The 19,101-nt window shown below is 37.3% G+C and overlaps 1 protein-coding gene and 1 pseudogene across 2 annotated transcripts in view; one reads left to right on the top strand and one right to left on the bottom strand.

Moving 5' to 3' along the window:
• AGTPBP1 (ATP/GTP binding carboxypeptidase 1) overlaps positions 1-19,101 on the top strand; it is a 176,312-nt gene that overhangs the window by 13,247 nt on the left and 143,964 nt on the right. Inside the window, 1 exon segment of the mRNA XM_082469598.1 lies at positions 16,864-16,930. Within this exon segment, the coding sequence (XP_082325724.1) occupies positions 16,899-16,930 (32 nt within the window). The 5' untranslated portion in view covers positions 16,864-16,898.
• Positions 247-16,242, bottom strand: LOC309664308 (NEDD8-conjugating enzyme UBE2F pseudogene; annotated as a pseudogene). Its single transcript has 2 exons — positions 16,229-16,242; positions 247-15,432 (listed from the first exon to the last, which is right to left on the bottom strand). The product of its transcript is annotated as an NEDD8-conjugating enzyme UBE2F pseudogene (transcript).

Genomic DNA, 19,101 nt, shown 5'->3' with positions numbered 1-19,101 from the left:
TTCTTGCTCTCTTGAGCCTTTTATTAATATATAGTGTTCTTCTTTGTATTTTATAACCTCCTTTGATTTAAAGTCTATTTTGTCTGGTATTAGTACAGCCACCCGTGCTGTCTTTTGGTTACTATTTGCATGTCATATTTTTTTCCATCCTTTCACTTTCAACCCATTTGTACCTTTGTATCTAAAGTAAGTCTCTTGTAGAGAACATATAGTTGGATTATGTTTTTAAAATCCAGAAAACAGTGTTGGGTGGAAGAGTTATTTTAAATAAACTATTTAATTAAATTGAAGTGTAGTTGGATTCTGCTCGTCCAACAATAAGACCCTATTATTTGTAGTATAATTAAATCATCACATAGCAGAACAAATTAGACCTTTGTAAATGTCAGAGCATCTTTTGTGGAGTAGTGTGTGAACCCACCAAATGCTTGTGTTTTTAATGAGGATGCATAATGAAGAAAGGTAAAAGGTATAACCTTCTTATAGGTTTACTGTTATCCACATTTTTTGATAAAATTAATGACAGTAATATAGGTGAAATAAATTTGCCTGTTTGCAGATCAGGTTAAAACATTAGTAAACTAATCATAAAATGTCATATGTTTAATGTAACTGGATGAAAATGTATACCTTAATATTGTAATTTAGAGTAGGTTAATAAACACAGATCATGTCCAATGTATATATTTCTCTCTTAATTTAAATGATAATAATCTCTATCTGCCTATTGCTGGGAATGTTACTCTTTTTTCCTTTAGACGATAGATGTTATTTATCTCTTTTCTTTAAAGTTTCTTTTTCCTTTAATAAGGGAAAGGGGTATAAGCATATTCTTTGGGATCTTATTAAATAATCAGGATTTACAATTTTCCATCACATTGACATAGCTGGTGTGGGGGAATAGTAGCTCACTTATATTCTTGAAAAGTGGTTTCTTCCTTTTAGATGATGAAACAATAAGGGAGAGCTGAAAAAAGCTCTTTTCAGCATACTTGTTTTCCCATTCCCCATGGTAGGACCAGCTACCCAGATTTTCTTTAACTACAGTCTTTTCCTAGTTGCCCACAACCATTCCAAAAAGAACAATTATCTGGTATTTAACAGCAAAGGTTATTATTATTGATTAGAACAGTGTTTCTCAAACGTTTTGAAATAGTGGAAGTTTTTTGTCTAATGATACCTTGTGGGGAGACCTATTAGTAAACAGATGAGAGTAAATTAGTGAAGTTGTTCTGGCTGAATGGGAACTGGACCAGGTTGTTTAAGCAAGTCAAGTCAAAGGGAATCATATTTCCTCAGATTGTTTTTTAGAGATTTAGATGGGGCTTTGGAGTGTGAACAGTATATGGTTCTTGGCGTTTTTTCTTTTGTAGCAGTTTGACTTGAAATAAATTTAAAATCACGTGTATTTGAAGTCTTTATATATTTAGAATATACAGCTTTACCTTTGCTGTGTGTCAGAATTTCTTTGGCTTGTTTGTGGAATGAAAATTAGGACAGCTTACATGTATGAAATACTGATGCCTTATGTGTGTGTGCCTGTTTATTGACTTGGCTGATGAGCTTGATTCCAGGGTTAAGCCAGTGAGAACTGAGGGTTTCAGTTTTTAGATTCTCTAGGCTCTGGAACTAGTTCTAGTTGAGAGCAAAAGATCAGGAAAATCTCAAAAATTCAGAAGATCCAAACCTTTGTACTTTTGAGCTGGAATATACAAAATTGTTTACTTTTCCTTAGGTGTGGGCTAGCTTGAGCTAGTTTATTTGCTTGTATGATTTTCTGCTAAGGCCAGATTTCCACATTTAATTCCAGTGTAAGCCACATTTAAATATATAAAAGTCAATTTATTCAGACTCTTCCCCCAACTGGGGGAGGTGTATACTGTGGATTTTTATGTGACAGCATAGTGCAGCTTTTTTTTTCCCCAAACCTCTTTTGGGTAAATAACTCAGAATACATATTCCCAAGAGCCAGGTGGGTCTGTAGTTTTGCTTTTGTGTAAAGGGTATTGTATTCTATCATGAGAAGCAGGCACTGAGGTACAGAAGGATTTAAGTCTCTAATCCTAATTTAGGAATGGTTGAATTATGAAAGTACCTGCAGAGATTAAGCCTTTTTTTTTAAATAGTTGTATTGAGATATAACTCACATACCATACAATTTCACCAGTTAAAGTATGCAATTCAGTGGATTTTAGTACATTCACAGAGTTGTGTAAACATCACCACAGTCAGTTTTAGAAAGAACATTTTCATTACCCCTCAAAGAAGCCCCACACCCTTTTAGCCTCTTCCCACACAGCCATCCCCATGTCTCCTAGTCCTAGGTAACCACTAATTTACTTTCTGTCTCTATAGATTTAGCTATCCTGGGTATTTCGTATAAATGGAATTATATAATTATGTGGTCTTTCTTGACTGGCTTCTTCCACTTAACATAATATTTTTAAGATTCATCCAGGTAGCACATATAAGTACTTTGTTTCTTTTTGTCACTGAATAATATTACATTGTATGGATATACCACATTTTATTTATCCATTCATAAGTTGATGGGCATTTGGGTTGTTTCCACTTCTTGGTTTTTATGAATAATGCCGCTATAAACATTTGTGTACAGGTTTTTGTATGGATATAACTTTTCATTTCTTTGGATATGTACCAAGAGATGGAATAGCTGAGTCATTATGGCCACTTTATGTTTAGCTTTTTGAGGAACTGCTAGACTGTTTTCAAAGCAGCTGTATCATTTTACTTTCCCATCAGCAATGTATAAGGGTTCTAGTTTCTCCATATCCTTGTTAACACTTGTTATTATCTGTGTTTTTTATTATAGCTATTTTAGTAGGTGTGAAGTGGTATCTCACTGTAGACTAATTTTTTAAAATAGTGGTTAGGCATTACAGGAATGGTAGTACTCTAAGATGAAGTTAATATTACAATTAAACTATTTAATAGCCTGACCTGGGAATATAATCTTCAGTAGCCATTCTTAACCCTGGCTATGTATAATTAGTATCACTTCCTAATTAAAAAAAATGATGTTATGAATATTGTAAAATCCTTCCACCCACCCCACCCCTAAAAATTCTTTATTCAAAGAGAAAACAGTGAAGACTTAATTATAGAGAACAGAATCCACCTGATGTAACTTAAGCAGAGAGGATTTATTTACCATGGGGTACTAAAGAGCTTAAAAAATTGTTGTGATATATCAGTCTGGGTCCGATCAGGAGATAGAAGCCACATAGTAATTTAACAGGGAAAGAGTAGTATAAAGAATTATTGACTACACTTGATCTTAGCCAAAAGGCTGAGAAGTGGTGCTGGGAAAACTGGACAGCTACATGTAAAAAAAATAAAATTAGAACATTCTCTAACACCATACACAAAAATAAACTCCAAATGGATCAAAGACCTAAGTGTAAGGGCAGACACTATAAAACTCTTAGAGGGGGCTTCCCTGGTGGCGCAGTGGTTGAGAATCTGCCTGCCAATGCAGGCGACACGGGTTCGAGCCCTGGTCTGGGAAGATCCCACATGCCACGGAGCAGCTGGGCCCGTGAGCCACAATTACTGAGCCTGCGCATCTGGAGCCTGTGCTCCGCAACGAGAGGCCGCGATAGTGAGAGGCCCGCGCACCGCGATGAGGAGTGGCCCCCACTTGCCGCAACTGGAGAAAGCCCTCGCACAGAAACGAAGACCCAACGCAGCCAAAAATAGATAAATAAATAAATAATTAAAAAAAAAAAAAAAAAAAAAAAAAAACTCTTAGAGGAAAACATAGGCAGAACACTCTTTGACATAAATCACAGCAGTATCTTTTTTGATCTGATCAGGGTCAGGTAGTAGCTATCTTGTACAATTTAGGACAGTCGGTCCCTTCTAGAGTAATGAAAAATAAAAACAAAAATAAACAAATGGGACCTAATTAAACTTAAAAGTGTCTGCACAGCAAAGGAAACCATAAACAAAATGAAAAGACAAGCCACAGAATGGGAGAAAATATTTGCAAATGAAGCGACCGACAAGGGATTAATCTCCAAAATATACAAACAGCTCATGTAGCTCTATGTCAAAAAAAACCCCCAAAACCAAAAAACAAAACAAAACCAAAAAATCAAAAAATGGGAAGAAGATCTGAATAGACATTTCTCCAAAGAAAACATACAGATGGCCAAAAAGCACATGAAAAGATGCTTAACATCACTAATTATCAGAGAAATGCAAATCAAAACTACAATGAGGTATCACCTCACACTGGTCAGAATGGCCATTATCAAAAAATCTACAAACAATAATTGCTCTAGAGAGTATGGAGGAAAGGCAACTCTCCTACACTGTTGGCGGGAATGTAAATTGTTACAAACACTATGAAGAACAGTATGGAGGTTCCTTAAAAAGCTGAAAATAGAACTACCATATGATCCAGCAATCCCACTCCTGGGCATATATCTGGAGAAAACCATAATCTGAAAGGATACATGCACCCCAGTGTTCACTGCAGCACTGTTTACAATAGCCAAGACATGGAAGCAACCTACATGTCCATTGATAGAGGATTGGATAAAGAAGATGTGGTACGTATATATAATGGAATATTGCTCAGCCATAAAAAAGAATGAAATAATGCCATTTACAGCAACATGGGTGGACCTAACAATTATCATACTAGGTGAAGTAAGTCAGACAAAGACAAATATCATATGATATTGCTTATATGTGGAATCTAAAAAAAGTACAAATGAACTTATTTATAAAACAGAAATAGAGTCACAGATATAGAAAACAAATTTATGGTTACCGGGGGGGAAAGGGAGGGAGGGATAAATTGGGAGATTGGGACTGACATATGTACACTACTATATATAAAATAGATAACTAATAAGGACCTACTGTATAGCACAGGGAATTCTACTCAGTACTCTCTAATGACCTATATGGGAAAAGAATCTAAAAAAGAATGGATATATTTATATGTATAACTGATTCACTTTGCCATACAGCAGAAAGTAACACAACATTGTAAATCAACTATACTCCAACAAAAATTAAAAAAAAAGAATTACTGACTGTAACAGGGGATTGGAGCAATATGGGATTTACCAGTAAGAAGTCAAGGTAATGCTAAAGAATATAGGAATAGCTGATATGAAGAGCAGTTTCTAACCCCAGGGCTCACTGACATCTATCCTTGGTTAGGTAGGGCACGTTCAAGTCAAGTAGGTAAGGTGTGGCACTAGGAGAATTTGCTGGATATGTGCCCTCTTGGGTACCAGGGAAAGCATTCCTGGGGAGGTGACTCACCAGCGGCACTCTGCTACAAAACTGCCTAACCTCCTGTTGGAGAAGCTGCACTGCTGCAGGAATCTGGTGCTGGAGAAACCATCCTTGTCGGGGTGGGTCCTGGAGAAGCCTTGCCTGCTGCAGCCAAGTGAGCACATTGGAACCACGGAACAGAATCTTTTTCCCCTACAGTGTCTTTCCAGTGCTCTCTTGACAAAGCTTAATATGTCAGTTGGCAAAGAAATTGGTATTTTAAGTACATAAATCCATTTTCACAGTACAGGCAAAAAGGGTGAATTTGGAGAGGAGGGGGAATGAATCAATATCTAGCACAGGTATTAAGTGGTTTACAGAATTGTTTAGACATCTAAAGAAAGAGACTCTTGATTGAGCTTCAAAGGAACAACCTCCAAAACCTCTGCACAGAACTGAGAAGCACAGGGAGTTATTGTCTTTTTTTTGACTAAGAGGCCTCCTGTCTAATTGTGAAATTGCCTCTAGATCTTTACTGCTGTTTTAAAATCAGGAAAATGTTGTGGCCAGGAGGCCATGGTGATCAGGAATCTCCTGCTATACTTAACCAGCTCTAGAACCACACTGGACCTGTTCTGGTCTGTACCAGCCCTGCCTACAAGAGACTAGACTAGCCTTTCTCAACTTTTATACCCTGGAGGATCCATGAAATAATTTTCAGGTCTCAGGTTACAGGTGTGATATTAGTGTAACCAGAAAGTTTAGATATAGTAATTGTCTGACCACCTCCTATTCACCTCCCTTCACCTGACTGGTGAAAGAGAGATCTCCTGTCCTAAATTGTACAAGATGGCTGCTACCTGACCCTGATCAGATGAGACAGTAATTTTTTAGTTACATGTACTCACAACCTATGGGAATGGTACTTGGGAGTAGAGTAAACTAGCCAAATTGTCTATGGGAGATTGGCTTTGGAGTAACAAAAGGATGAAGTACTCCCCGCAACTCTCCACCCCCGTGGGAGGATGTGATTAGTTTGTTTGAATAATTCTGAGGACTGGCAGGGAACTGAAACTAGTTGGGTTGAGGACTGAGTGGAGTGCAACTGATTCAGCTGATAGTGGACTGAGCTGGGTGAGGAGTCTTTCCTGTTGGCTATGGTGAGGGTGGGAGAACTCTCATTAGGCCTCTGGGGCCCTGTGAGGCGCAAAGCTGTCAGAACAGCACTTGAAATTTTAGGCCTTACAATACAGTACTCCAGTAATGATTGCTAATGCTTTTTTGATAGAGAATGATATTTTTCTGTGCCTCTATATATTTTGGCCATCTGATTAGTCTATTCTTTTGTATGGATCTCCATCTGCACACGGGATATAAACTCTTATGTGAGTTAGTAATGCAGGTAGAAAAAACAGTTTTTCCTTTTCCTAAATTTCCCACTGTATTTTTGTACTTTATCCAAGTAGGCCTAGGAGTCTTACAGATTTTTACTATACAAGATATCAATAGCATGGCTTGTGGTATATGGCTTGTACAAGAGTAATTTTATTTTTCTTTATTTAATGCAAATAAAGACTTTAACCCACCTTACTTGAAAAATAACCAGGTAGTTAAACTTAGCTTACTGTTCTGGAGACTAATCTCTTTCCTTTTTATGATTTTTAAAAACACATATGGTGATGATAATAAATTTCTGTTAAATAACTGGCTTAAGCTAAAATGGGATTCAATTTTTTTGAAAAGTAGCCTTGGTAGACTTAGTTTAAAAAAATATTGTAAGCTGATTTTTAAAAAAATTATCTTTTTATTGTGATAAAATATATTTAACATAAAATTTGCCATTTTAACCATTTTTAAGCTTATAATTCAGTAGCATTAATTACTTTCACGATGTTATACAACAGTCATCACTATCTAATTTCCAAAATTTGTCATCACCCCAAACAGATACTCTGCAACCATTAAGCAGTGACTCCCCATTCACCCTTGCCACCAGCCCCCAGTAAACTAATCTACTTTATATCTCTATGAATTTGCCTGTTATAGATATTTTATATAAGTGGAAGCATACAATATTTGTTTTGTTTTTGACTTATTTCACTTAGCATAATGTTTTCAAGGTTCATTCATACTGTAGCATGTGTTAGAACTTTATTCCTTTTAATGGCTAAATAACATTCCATTGTGTGTATATACCACATTTTCTACATTCATCTTTCAGTAGACACTTAGGTTGTTTTTATGTTTTGGTGTTGTGAAGAATGCTATGTACGTTGACGTACAATTATCTGTTTGAGTCTCTGTTTTCAATTCTTGTGGGTATATACCTACGAGTAGAATTGCAGGGTCATATGGTAATTCTTTTTGAGGAACCGCCGAACTATTTTCCATGGTGGTTGCACCATTTTACATTCCCACCAGCAATGTGTGAGGGTTTCAATTTATCCACATTCTTTTATTTTTTAAATTTATTTATTTATTTACTTATTTTTGGCTGCATTGGGTCTTCATTGCTGTGCCCAGGCTTTCTCTAGTTGTGGCAAGCGGGGGCTACACTTCGTTGTGGTGTGCAGGCTTCTCATTGCAGTGGCTTCTCTTGTTGCAGAGCATGGGCTCTAGGTGTGCAGGCTTCAGTAGTTGTGGCTTGCCGGCTTCAGTAGTTGTGGTGTGTGGGCTCAGTAGTTGTGGTGTGCCGGCTTCAGTAGTTGTGGCACGTGGGTTCTAGAGCACAGGCTCAGTAGTTGTGGCGCATGGGCTTAGTTGCTCCATGGCATGTGGGATCTTCCCGGACCAGGGATCGAACCCGTGTCCCCTGCATTGTCAGACTCTCAACCACTGCGCCACCAGGGAAGTCCCTGGATATTAAACCCTTATGAGATGTATGATTTGCAAATATTTTCTCCCATTCTGTATGTTGTCTTTTCACTTTCTTGACAATGTCCTTAGATGCTCAGAAGTTTTTAATTTTGAAGTTCAATTTATTTATTTATTTTTTGTTCCTAATGCTTTTGTTGCCATAACTTAGAATCCATCACCAAATTCAAGGTCATACAGATTTACTCCCATGTTTTCTTTTAAGAGTTTTAGTGCTTATATTTAGGTCGTTGATTCATTTTGAGTTAATATTTATATATGGTGTGAGTGGGTGTTCAAATTCATTCTTTTGCATGTGGAAATCCAGTTGTCCCAGCAATAGAAGAGACTGTTCTTTCATTATGGAATGGACTTGACACCCTTGTCAGTAATCAATAGGCCATAAATGTATGTGTTTATTTCTAGACTTGCAGTTCCATTTCATTGGTCTCTTTGTCTATCTTTTTGCCGGTACCACTGTAAACTGATTTTAACTAGCGTTTACTACAAACATGAAAATTATTGACAGTGCAGATATTTGCTATCTAAAAACCATAAGCCAAAGTAATAGTAATAAAAATATAGCCCATTAGAATTTATACCAGAATTCGATAAAAACAAACTCTTTTTTTCCTGACTGACATGATGAGGCTCAAATATAGGTCCAGGAATTACAAATGAGTATATATATGTGTGTTGATCACTTGATATTTTATCAAAAGGTTTTATACAATAAACTTATTAGTTTTTAAGACTAAAAATAAAGAGTGAAGTTTATGTCTTTCATATGAAACTTGTTTTTGTTTTCTTTGGTTGAACTTTAAATAACCATTCACAGATTTCATTTTCAACTGACATAAGATGATTTCCTACTTGCTCTTGATGCTTGTTAAACAAAAAATTCCATACACATATAATGAAATTGAAAGCTGGCAGCAAGATGTTCATTACCCTCTTATGATTTGCAGGACAGTACTCTTTGATAGAAATCCAGCACTTTTTAGGGGCAGATCAGTAAATACCATCTTGGGTTCATAGTCAGACCGCAGTGTGCAAAATTCTTCCTCCTCAAAGTCAAGTTCTCAGCCTGCACAGATGATTCAGAGAAAGGGTCTCTCATTTCAGCCCTATTCTTGTTGGAAAAGAAAGGGAAAATACTGTTCTATTTTATTTTTAAATTTTGTTCCCCTAGGTCAGCAAGACTTGGGGTTTGCAGATATATCCTTTTTCCCTCTCAAGTCCAAGCAGCAATAAGAGCATCTTTTGATATCCTTTTGTCACTTGATCTTTTCCCCAAGAATCACTTGTCACTTGAAGTCAAAATGCTTTCTTTAAAGTCTTGCAGAGAGTGGTTCATTTGTTTCATGTGATAACAAATCTTTGCTAAGTTGGCTAGTTTCAGTAGCCATTCTTCATCCTCTAAGCACTTAGCAGAATCTGGCCTACTGTGTTTGCAAAAGTACCCCTGCAGCTCACCATTCAGCTTGGACGTCCTGTTGAGAACTCTTCATCTGCTAAGCCCCTGGACTTCCGCATGGAGCGGGAGATTTATGTGCTCTTTGTCCAGGCTTTCACACAGCTCTTTAAACATTTTTGAGTAAACAGGTTTTTGTTTAATAAAGTCAATCATTTTTTGTAGCTTCAAATAGAACTTTTTCATTTCATCTCCCAGAGCTTTTGACACTAGCATTTCTCTGTGAAGAAAACACTGTGTTGAGAAGTCAGGTTTTTGTTTTTTGGGTTTTTTTTCGGGGTGTGGGGAGAGTTTAAACAATAGTGGCACATCTTCACATGGAGCCAGCTGTTGGTGGGACATTTTCAGCACAGATGCCAACATAGTTCCTCCAAGAGGGACCTTTTGTTTCTAGACAGAGGACAAAACATTAAATATCCTGTCCTTTGCTGGCTTTGGGCAGCACTCTGTAGCAAAAAAAAGTTTTCTTGATTTCACCATTTTCAAATCTTATAAAATCTATAAATACATAATGTAATCTTATAAATATTACAGATGATGAACTCTGTTGGCTCATCAATCTGGTTAGAGAAACTTGTTTTCCTGTTATCACATAGGTCTTTAACATCACATGACATGTCAATAACGTTGACTTACCTTACTGTTATTGTACTGTAGAACTTTAAAAATTTCTCTTACTGCATCTCATATAAACATTTCACTCAGCATAATTTTATATTCTGGCCGTATTAGGTTCTCAGCAATTGGGGTGGCTTTCCTTTTTCCGGTCAGTAAGGTCTACTACTATATAACTTGCTACCTCAGCCTTTTCATTATATGTAAGTTTTTAAAGCAAAAGCTTTATTATGCTTATTTTGAGATCCCATTAATACCTTTAACGTGTCAAATGACTATAATTTGCAGCTGTGTCTTTTGAATATTGCTGGAGCCATTGCTGCACTTGAAACGTTGTTTTCCACAGACAACACAAAATGGAATAGGATATTCCATTGTATAAATCCATTGATAAGTAGTTTTCATTAGAAGGATATGTTTTTTGTGTGTGTCTCTTGTTGCATTAATTTAGTGAAATGACTCGCATGATACAACTCTTCATTACTAATCTTACCAGAATTGTCCACTGACCTTCCTTTCACACCTCAGCCTCAAAAATTGCCACATTGGATTATCAGGCATATTTGTAAATTACAAATGTTAATGTGTGAGACATAAGGACAGACCAAACAATTAAATGAGAAAATCACAAAAAGTCCAAACATTTCACAGTAGAAGTCCCTGGTAATTTATTTAGTCCACATTTTGGAATGTTCAGACCAATAGCAAAGCATTAGGAGTGGGGGCAACTGGGTATAAAGTTTTTTTCATTAAAATTAAAATTTCTCTCCAGGTTTTCATTACACTTGCAGAGCTTGTTTGCTCCTATAAGGCAGTTAGCAGTGCACAAGGGGAGATTAGGGGAGGCAATTTGAGAGGGAGAGGCTGATAGTCATTAGCCTATGATCTTCTCCCTGTGTCCTGCAGTCTTCAATTATCAAGGCCAACTCTAACCAAATGAACATGGTCCTACTGTGCACTATCACACACAGCTGATTTGTAACAAAATCATTAATTATGCTGCCATTGCTTGGTGCACAAAAGTAAAAGAGGAGGAAAAAAGAACCCCCTGCCCCCAATCGTGAGCTCTCAAAGAATTCAGCTTGTGGACCCCACTTTGAGAAACCCTGGACTAGACTTTGGGACCTCTCCATACACTGCTGTAGAAGAACTAAGCACGTTTAAGTTGGTACTTACCTGTGGGATCAAGTGGCCTTTTTCTGACTTTCAGTCTAATAAATTTCATAAATGATGAAATTGAGGAAAACATCTGGAACCCTAGCTGCAGGAGAGTCTAGGAAATACTTTTTTTTTTTTTTGGAAAGCTTTCACGTTCCTGTAGTACAGGAAGGCATACTGGAGAGAAATTGGGATAGATATTGCGTGCCAATATATCTACGATATTGTTGGATTTTTAAAAATGAAGATTTCTTATTTGTGTAGTAAAATTTTCTCAAATTTTTGTTTGTTCATTCAGAAATTTATTTACCACCTGCAATGTGCTGGCACTGTTCTAGGTACTTGGGAGACAGTGAGCAAAACAAAGATTTTTGCCCTTATGGAACTTTAATTCCAGTGGAGAGAGATAGATAATAAATAGTGCACAGAGTTAAATTGTCTAGTTTACAAGGTGATTAAAAAGAGTCAAGTAAGTGACCACCAAGATATTAGATGTTAAACTATGTGACTTATGTGGTTATATCAAGAACCTTGGGTTGCTGCTGCTTTCCTCAAAACCTTGAGGAAATGAAGGAACCCATTGTGGTTCTTTTGTAGTCACCAGTGGTGATAAGCTGCTAAGAGTCTGGGATGAATTAGAGTACAGGATTGATGTATGTGGTGTGATAGGGCCATATATTGAGCATTTATAAGTATATGGAAATAAACTGTTCCCTTAAAAATTTGTTTTGACACCTGTTCAATTATAATCAGTTATTGAGAGTACAATTTTCAATGTGTTCTGATACTTTTGAACCATCCTGTCATAGAAGGTGGTAAGTGCTCTGGGAAAAGACAAAAGTAAACTGAGGCAAGGGGCAGTGGGTATGCCGGGGTCTGGAAGTGATTTACAGTATTAAATAGGATGGTTGGGATAGGCTTTATTGAAAAGGTGATACTTGGGCAAGGGAAGTTTGGGAGTTGGTTGGTCATTGGGATATCTGGCAGAACATTCTGGGCAAAGGAAACAGGTTGGGTAAAGGTAGTAAGGCGAGAGTGAGCCTGGCATGTTGGTGGAAAGCAAGGAGGCCCAGCCAGTGTGTCTAGAGCAGTGTGAGGGAGAAGAGTTGTAGGCAGGAGATGAGGTTAGTGAGGGAAGGGCTGGGGTATTCCCTTAGGGTCCCTAATGTCATTGAAATGGGCAGCATTGCTGGGCTTTGAGCAGAGTGCTGATAAGATTTATCTACGTTTTTTTTTCTCTTTTCTCCAAGTTTTTAAAAGGATCAGTCAGGATGTTTTGTTGAGAATAGACTGAAAGGAGACTAATAAGGGCAGTGGCCCAATCATGGTAGTAGACGTGGAGAAGTGATTGGAGTCTGGATATATTTTGAAAACAGAATTATCAGGAGTTCCTCATGGGTTGGATGTGGGGTGTAAAATAAAACAGGAGTCAAGAAGGCTGCTAAGGTTCTAGACTGAGCAATTGGAGAGAGAGAATTGTCTCTAACTACAGTTGGGGAAAGCTGAGGTTAGAGCACATTGGGAAGGGAAGGGAAAGTCAGATTAGTTTTATATATGTTGAGTTTGTGATATTATTAGAGAGCCAAGTGGAGATGTTGAGTAGTCATGAGACTGGATGAGATCACCAAGGAAGAGACTGGAGTTGAAAAGGACAAGAACTGAGCCCTGGGGCATTCTAGTAAAGGAAACTTAAGAAGGAGTGGCAGTGAGGTAGGCAGAAAACAAAATATGGCCATATAAATAAAGTATTTGCAAGAAGAGGGAGTGATCAGCTATATCAAATGCTCCTTCTTGGAAGTACTTTCTTTGGCCATACACAGTTGAAGCTATGTAGCCATTAATGTTTGTTAAATGAATGAATTTTGAGATTACAGTGATTTTCATCATCTTTTTAAAGTTAATTATTCAAGTAGTATAAATCCATGCTTTCTAATATTTTAAAAATATAACAAAACATGGTAATTACATAAATTACACATGTAATAAAATGACATAGAACTAGAGAAACATGTTGTATGAATATCAAATTGCTGGCTTTGATACTGTGCTAGAGTTAGCATAAAATGTCATATAACTGTTGGGAGAAACAGAGAGGGAACACGGGACTTCTCTCTACTATCTTTGCAACTTCCTGTGAATTTATAATAATTTCAAAATAAGAAGGTAAAACAATATGGTGAAACATAAGAAATCAAAGATCTTTTTTCCACTATCACCTTGCTTTCCAGCCCCCTCTTCCACTCACCCCCATGCTCAGAGGTAACCACTGTTAAGCTCTGTTAAAGTGTCCATTTTTCCTAACCTCCTGAAATATTTTAAAATAAATATGAGGTAGGTCAGATCATAAAAGTGATTCAGATAGTGCCACAAACTGAATGTTGTGTCCCTAAAAATTTATTTTTTGAAAACTAATGCCCAGTGCAGTAGTGTTTGGAGGTGGGCCTTTGGTAGGTGATTAGGTCATGAGGGTGGAGCTCTCATGAATGGGATTAGTGTTCCTATAAGACACCTAAGAGAAACCCCTGGCCCCTTCCCCCATGCCACAACACAGTGAGAAGATGGGGGTCTATGAACCACATAGCCAGTTCTCAACAGACACTGTAGCTGCCAGCACCTTGATCTTGGACTTTCCAGCCTCCCTTGCATAAGGTCTCAGCTTCTTTGTCCATTTCTTGCTTTGTCACACTTGGTTGGCAAAGCCACAAAACTTCGTGAGATGCAACACTTCTGCTTCTAGGTTCCTGCTCTTTCTGTTACACCATACTGTAATGAACACAAACTGTCACAGCAAAAAGAAGGCTTTTCTTTTTCTCTGAAGTACTGTGGCATCAGGCTTCAGCAAGAAAAACTGACTGTAAGGGACATATTGGCTTAGTGAAATGCACTTTTTTTTCTTCTTCTGTATTTTCTTTGTATTTCTCTTAAGTAGTTGCTTGACTTATCCTTCTGTTGGCTCTATACAACGAAAATACAAACTAAATGACAATAGAAAAAAATAATTAAAGCATTAAATTGTACAAATTACGAATCTGTTCCAAATATACTTACATTAAATACAATGCACATTTCAGTAGAGATCTACAGTGAATGACACTATACATTCCGGGAAGCTTCATGACATCTAGGAAAGGGCTAAGAGAATTTACATCCAATCACAGTTTGTGACGGATTTCTTATCACCAGTCTGCAAGCTACGCTGAGCACATCATTAGCATCACTTGTGCAGGGAACTGATTTTGTCTGGGAAAAAGGGAAGAAGCAAGCTCTAGGCTCAATTCTGAGTTTATTACAACTTCTCAGGAATAGCAGAGGCCTATTTAGTACAGTTTCAAAAAAGTAAATATGTTAAGGTAAGGAGGCAACCCTTTAGAACTTCAAACACATTTTCTTGCTGTATTTATGTAGAACTCTCCATCTACAATGGACAGTTGTGAAGAGGTTCTTCCTCAGGACAACATGGTCACAGGACTTGGACAACCAGTGGGACTGAGAGGGAGCTTGATGACTGGGGAGGAGGGCTTCCTTTTAAGTTGGAGACAGACTTGTAACACACAGCCTATGAGCCCTGCAGACTTCTTCTCCTATCATCTGGCAGTTAACGCTTCGTGTAGTCTTCAACTTTATTCCCCAAGTCCTCCTTGTCCCACAGATGATGTTCTGCAGCTTCATGATTCAGTCGAGCATCAGAATTGAGAGGATCAGTAAACAGAGTTTAATCCCGAAACAACATCCTTCCATGTCCTCATGGGAGCCCAGCCGGTGCCATCAACCGAATGTTCTCTCAGTAAACTTAGACATATTTTACCAGTGATCCTGGTCAAGCATTTCACTTTGGGAGGCTGGAGTTACAGTTTGCTGAAAGCAGCGAAGCTTGTTTGGATCAGAAAAGTGCACTTTACATGTGCAACGTATTATAAATTAGCTTCATGTCCTGCAACCTCTTTAATAAGCAGCATGTCTCTCATAGAAGCCCTCCGAGCAGAGTCGGAGGCTATGGCTGATGTCCGGGGACCCTTTGAGACCCATCATCTCGCTTCAGTATGCTTGCCAACGTCAGTGTTACTGCTCTCTTTACCCTGGGCACCCGAGACAGGCGAGATGCGGCCCCTCACCTCCTGAGGTGGGCTTGCTGTTAATGTAGTTTTAGAGAAGGTCATACTGCTCAACAAGTAGAAGTAGCTTAATTAAGTTCTGTTTATGGCAGCAACAGCACTTTTGAAGACACACAAGATCCCCCCCCTTAATTAATTTGGAAATTGGAAAAAGTTACTTTGACTTTGTAGTCATTAAAAAAGTCAATTGTAAGAAAAAACAGCATTTAAAAAAATGTCTTATCTACCTTAAAAACAGCCTATGTAATTTTTGTACATAACCCTAAATACATGTTTCCTCTTTCATAATTGAGTTAATTAGAAAAATGAAAAAAAGTCATGTTTATTTTGTTAATGTAAAAGTTCTTTGTTGTTGAAGAACTACATCCAGAATATCTATATCTTCTAAATCTATTATATTAAACAATTTGAAGTCTCTTTTTTTTGCATGTTTGTTTTCCTTTAAATGTAGCATTACTAAATATTGCATAAGAATGTAACTTGTTGAATTGGCAGTAATTTTAAAATTTCTTGTGTTGCCACAAAATTCTGCTTCATTAATAAGCATTGATATGTAAAATTAAAAGATATCCAGGTTTTTTTTTTTTTGGGGGGGGGGTGAATAGTTGTAAAATAAATCGGAAAAATTATAAAAATTGTGTGAATTGAGATTTAGGGTTTTAAACCCCTTCTCCCTCTTGTCCTTGCAGCCCAGGGTGGTAACTGCTTCCTGCAGCTCTTTATCTTGAGCCTCCCTAGGTTTCCTCTTTTGCTTGCTAGCCTTTCAACACCCATGTAACCAATTCCTATATTAGGTTCCTTCTATTAAAAAAAAAAAAGATTTAAGGTTTTAAATGTGTAATATGCACTTTCTGAAGATGAAACCTGTATTGATTGCGGGAAAATATGCATAAGTATATTAAATGAGATGGTGTTTTAGAGGGTTTTTGCTCTGTCTAAACAATTTGTTTTTGATTAAGGTGTTTTCATATAGAAATAATTATACATATTAACCAGTATTGCACTGCTGTGTGAATGGTGGACAATACACTAATCACATGATGCTGTGATTGGTTTGAGTATTTTAGGTGGAGTATTAGAACAGGAAGGATAATTTGAATTATCTAAAAAGAAATCTTGGCACTATATCATAAATTGTGTTATGTTAAATTTTTGCATTTTTGTAGCACTAGGATTTTTGATAACATTTTGCTGGCTGATTTTAGGTAATTTAATAGTCACACATTGCAGATTGAAGTGACCTGCCAGAAGCACATAAAACTCAAACATTCTCCTGTGGTTTCCAGTCTTATGTTGCCCATGATAAAACCTTTCAATTGTATGGCTTTTATGATATCTAATATATAGAAAACAGAATTGTGTGTTTAATATCATTAACTTTTTTTTTCTTTTCAGCTTATCTGCAATGGTGAAATGAAGAGTAATTCAAGATGAGCAAGTTAAAAGTGATACCAGAGAAAAGGTACTGCAATTTTAGTTTTATTTATTTATTTATTTATTTTTGGCTGAGTTGGGTCTTTGTTGCTGCGTGTGGTCTTTCTCTGGTTGCAGCGAGTGGGGGCTACTCTTCATTGAGGTGCGCGGGCTTCTCATTGTGGTGGCTTCTCTTGTTGCAGAGCATGGGCTCTAGGCGTGCGGGCTTCAGTAGTTGTGGCGCACGGGCTTAGTTGTTCCACAGCATGTGGGATATTCCCGGACCAGGGCTTGAACCCGTGTCCCCTGCATTGGCAGGTGGATTCTTAACCACTGTGCCACCAGGGAAGCCCTGGTACTGCAATTTTAAATACCAGTATGTATAAATTACAGAACTAATACATGAAGTGATCATTTGAAACTTTTTGCTTTAAGAAATATTTGTTTAAATACAGTGTGTTATATTTATGTTATTTTATTAATATTTATTAGTGTTTAACTTTTCAGTTAAAGCAGGAGTCAGCAAACTAGGACACATGGGTCAAATCTGGCCTACTTCTTATTTTTGTGTGGCCTATGAGCTAAGAGTGGTTTTTACCTTTCTAAATGGTTGGGAATAAAAATAAAAAGAATAATATTTTCTGACATATGAAGATTATATGAAATTCAAATTTCAGTGTATGTAAATAAGGTTTTACTGGAACACACCTGTGCTCACTTATTTATATATTGTCTGGCCACTGAATTTTTTTCCTTACATAAGACTTGATCAAAGCACATCCATTTCCACAGAAAATTTATTATATTCTTTCTGTCTTTAAAGGCTTCTATAGTTGCTCTTTTTAGTTTATTTATTTTTTTGCCCCTTTTAGATTTATTTCTCAACTGTGAGATATCTATTAAACACTTTTATGTACCTAACCCAGCACTGAATCTGTGAGAGTAGAAAAGAAACATAAAACACTTAACACAGTGCTTTGCAGAAAATGGGTGTTGAGTATGTTCTAAAGAATTGAGCCCTATACTCTTTTTTTTTTTTTTTTTCAACTTTGGGTTTATTTATTTATTTATTTATTTATGGCTGTGTTGGGTCTTCGTTTCTGTGCGAGGGCTTTCTCTAGTTGGCGCAAGTGGGGGCCATTCTTCATCACGGTGCGCGGGCCTCTCATTATCACGGCCTCTCTTGTTGTGGAGCACAGGCTCCAGATGCGCAGGCTCAGTAATTGTGGCTCACGGGCCTAGTTGCTCCGCGGCATGTGGGATCTTCCCAGACCAGGGCTCGAACCCGTGTCCTCTGCATTGGCAGGCAGATTCTCAACCACTGCACCACCAGGGAAGCCCCCTATACTCTTTTTACACGAAGCTTATAACCTGATGAGAACACCTGCACAAATGCAGTGTAGTGGTTTAACCAGTATATAGTGAAGTGTTAAATTGTGGGGTCCATAGAGTTAGAAAACAGGATCCTCATAATAAATAGGTGTTTATTGTGTGATATGGACTTGAAGAGGCAGGGCTGGCTTGAGACTTTCTTACTTTTTAGCAAATCTGGAGGAGTGGGTGGAATATTGATACTTGCTGAGTTTAGACAAGGACTGTAATTAAATGGATTAGATTGGCAGATTTAAAGACCACGTGAGTGGGTGGTGAGACAAATCAAGTAATGAAAATTTTATAAGATACAAGAAGCAGAATTTTTCTCTGCTCCCTACTCTCCATCATCATGTTCATGCCCTAAATGTTATCACCAGCAAAACTCTCCTTTCAAAGTACTAATTCAGACTTTTCATTTTCCAACAAAAATCTTTTACCTTTCCAGCTCACTTGTTCAAGTGGCTGTACTGCAAAGAGTTCTGCCTTATCCAGAGCTCTGAGCTATTGTTGACTTTTATCATCTCTTCCTCTCTTACCCAGTGTAGAATCCATTGTTCATCATTACACTCTTTGAATACCTGAAATGTTTTTACCTCACTTTGTGTTATTTCATCACACATACCTGACGAAGTCCTTTCTCTGGGTAGACCTTTACTGAGCAGCTGAATGATGTTGGAGGATAAACTAACTTGGAAGATATTGCTAAAAATTATGGATCATTATTGATCAGTAATCTTACTACTGTGGTTCTCTATAAAGCTCATTTTCTCAGTTTTTTAAATGACTGTTTTACACTTTCTTCATACCTTTCAAATTTTTGAAATCCTCCGATGTATCACATACATA

The sequence above is a fragment of the Balaenoptera physalus genome (assembly GCF_965194825.1).
Source record: "Balaenoptera physalus genome assembly, chromosome: 7".
NCBI lineage: Eukaryota > Metazoa > Chordata > Mammalia > Artiodactyla > Balaenopteridae > Balaenoptera > Balaenoptera physalus.
Note: the sequence above shows the minus strand (reverse complement) of the source record. Positions and strands in the feature narration are given on the sequence as shown.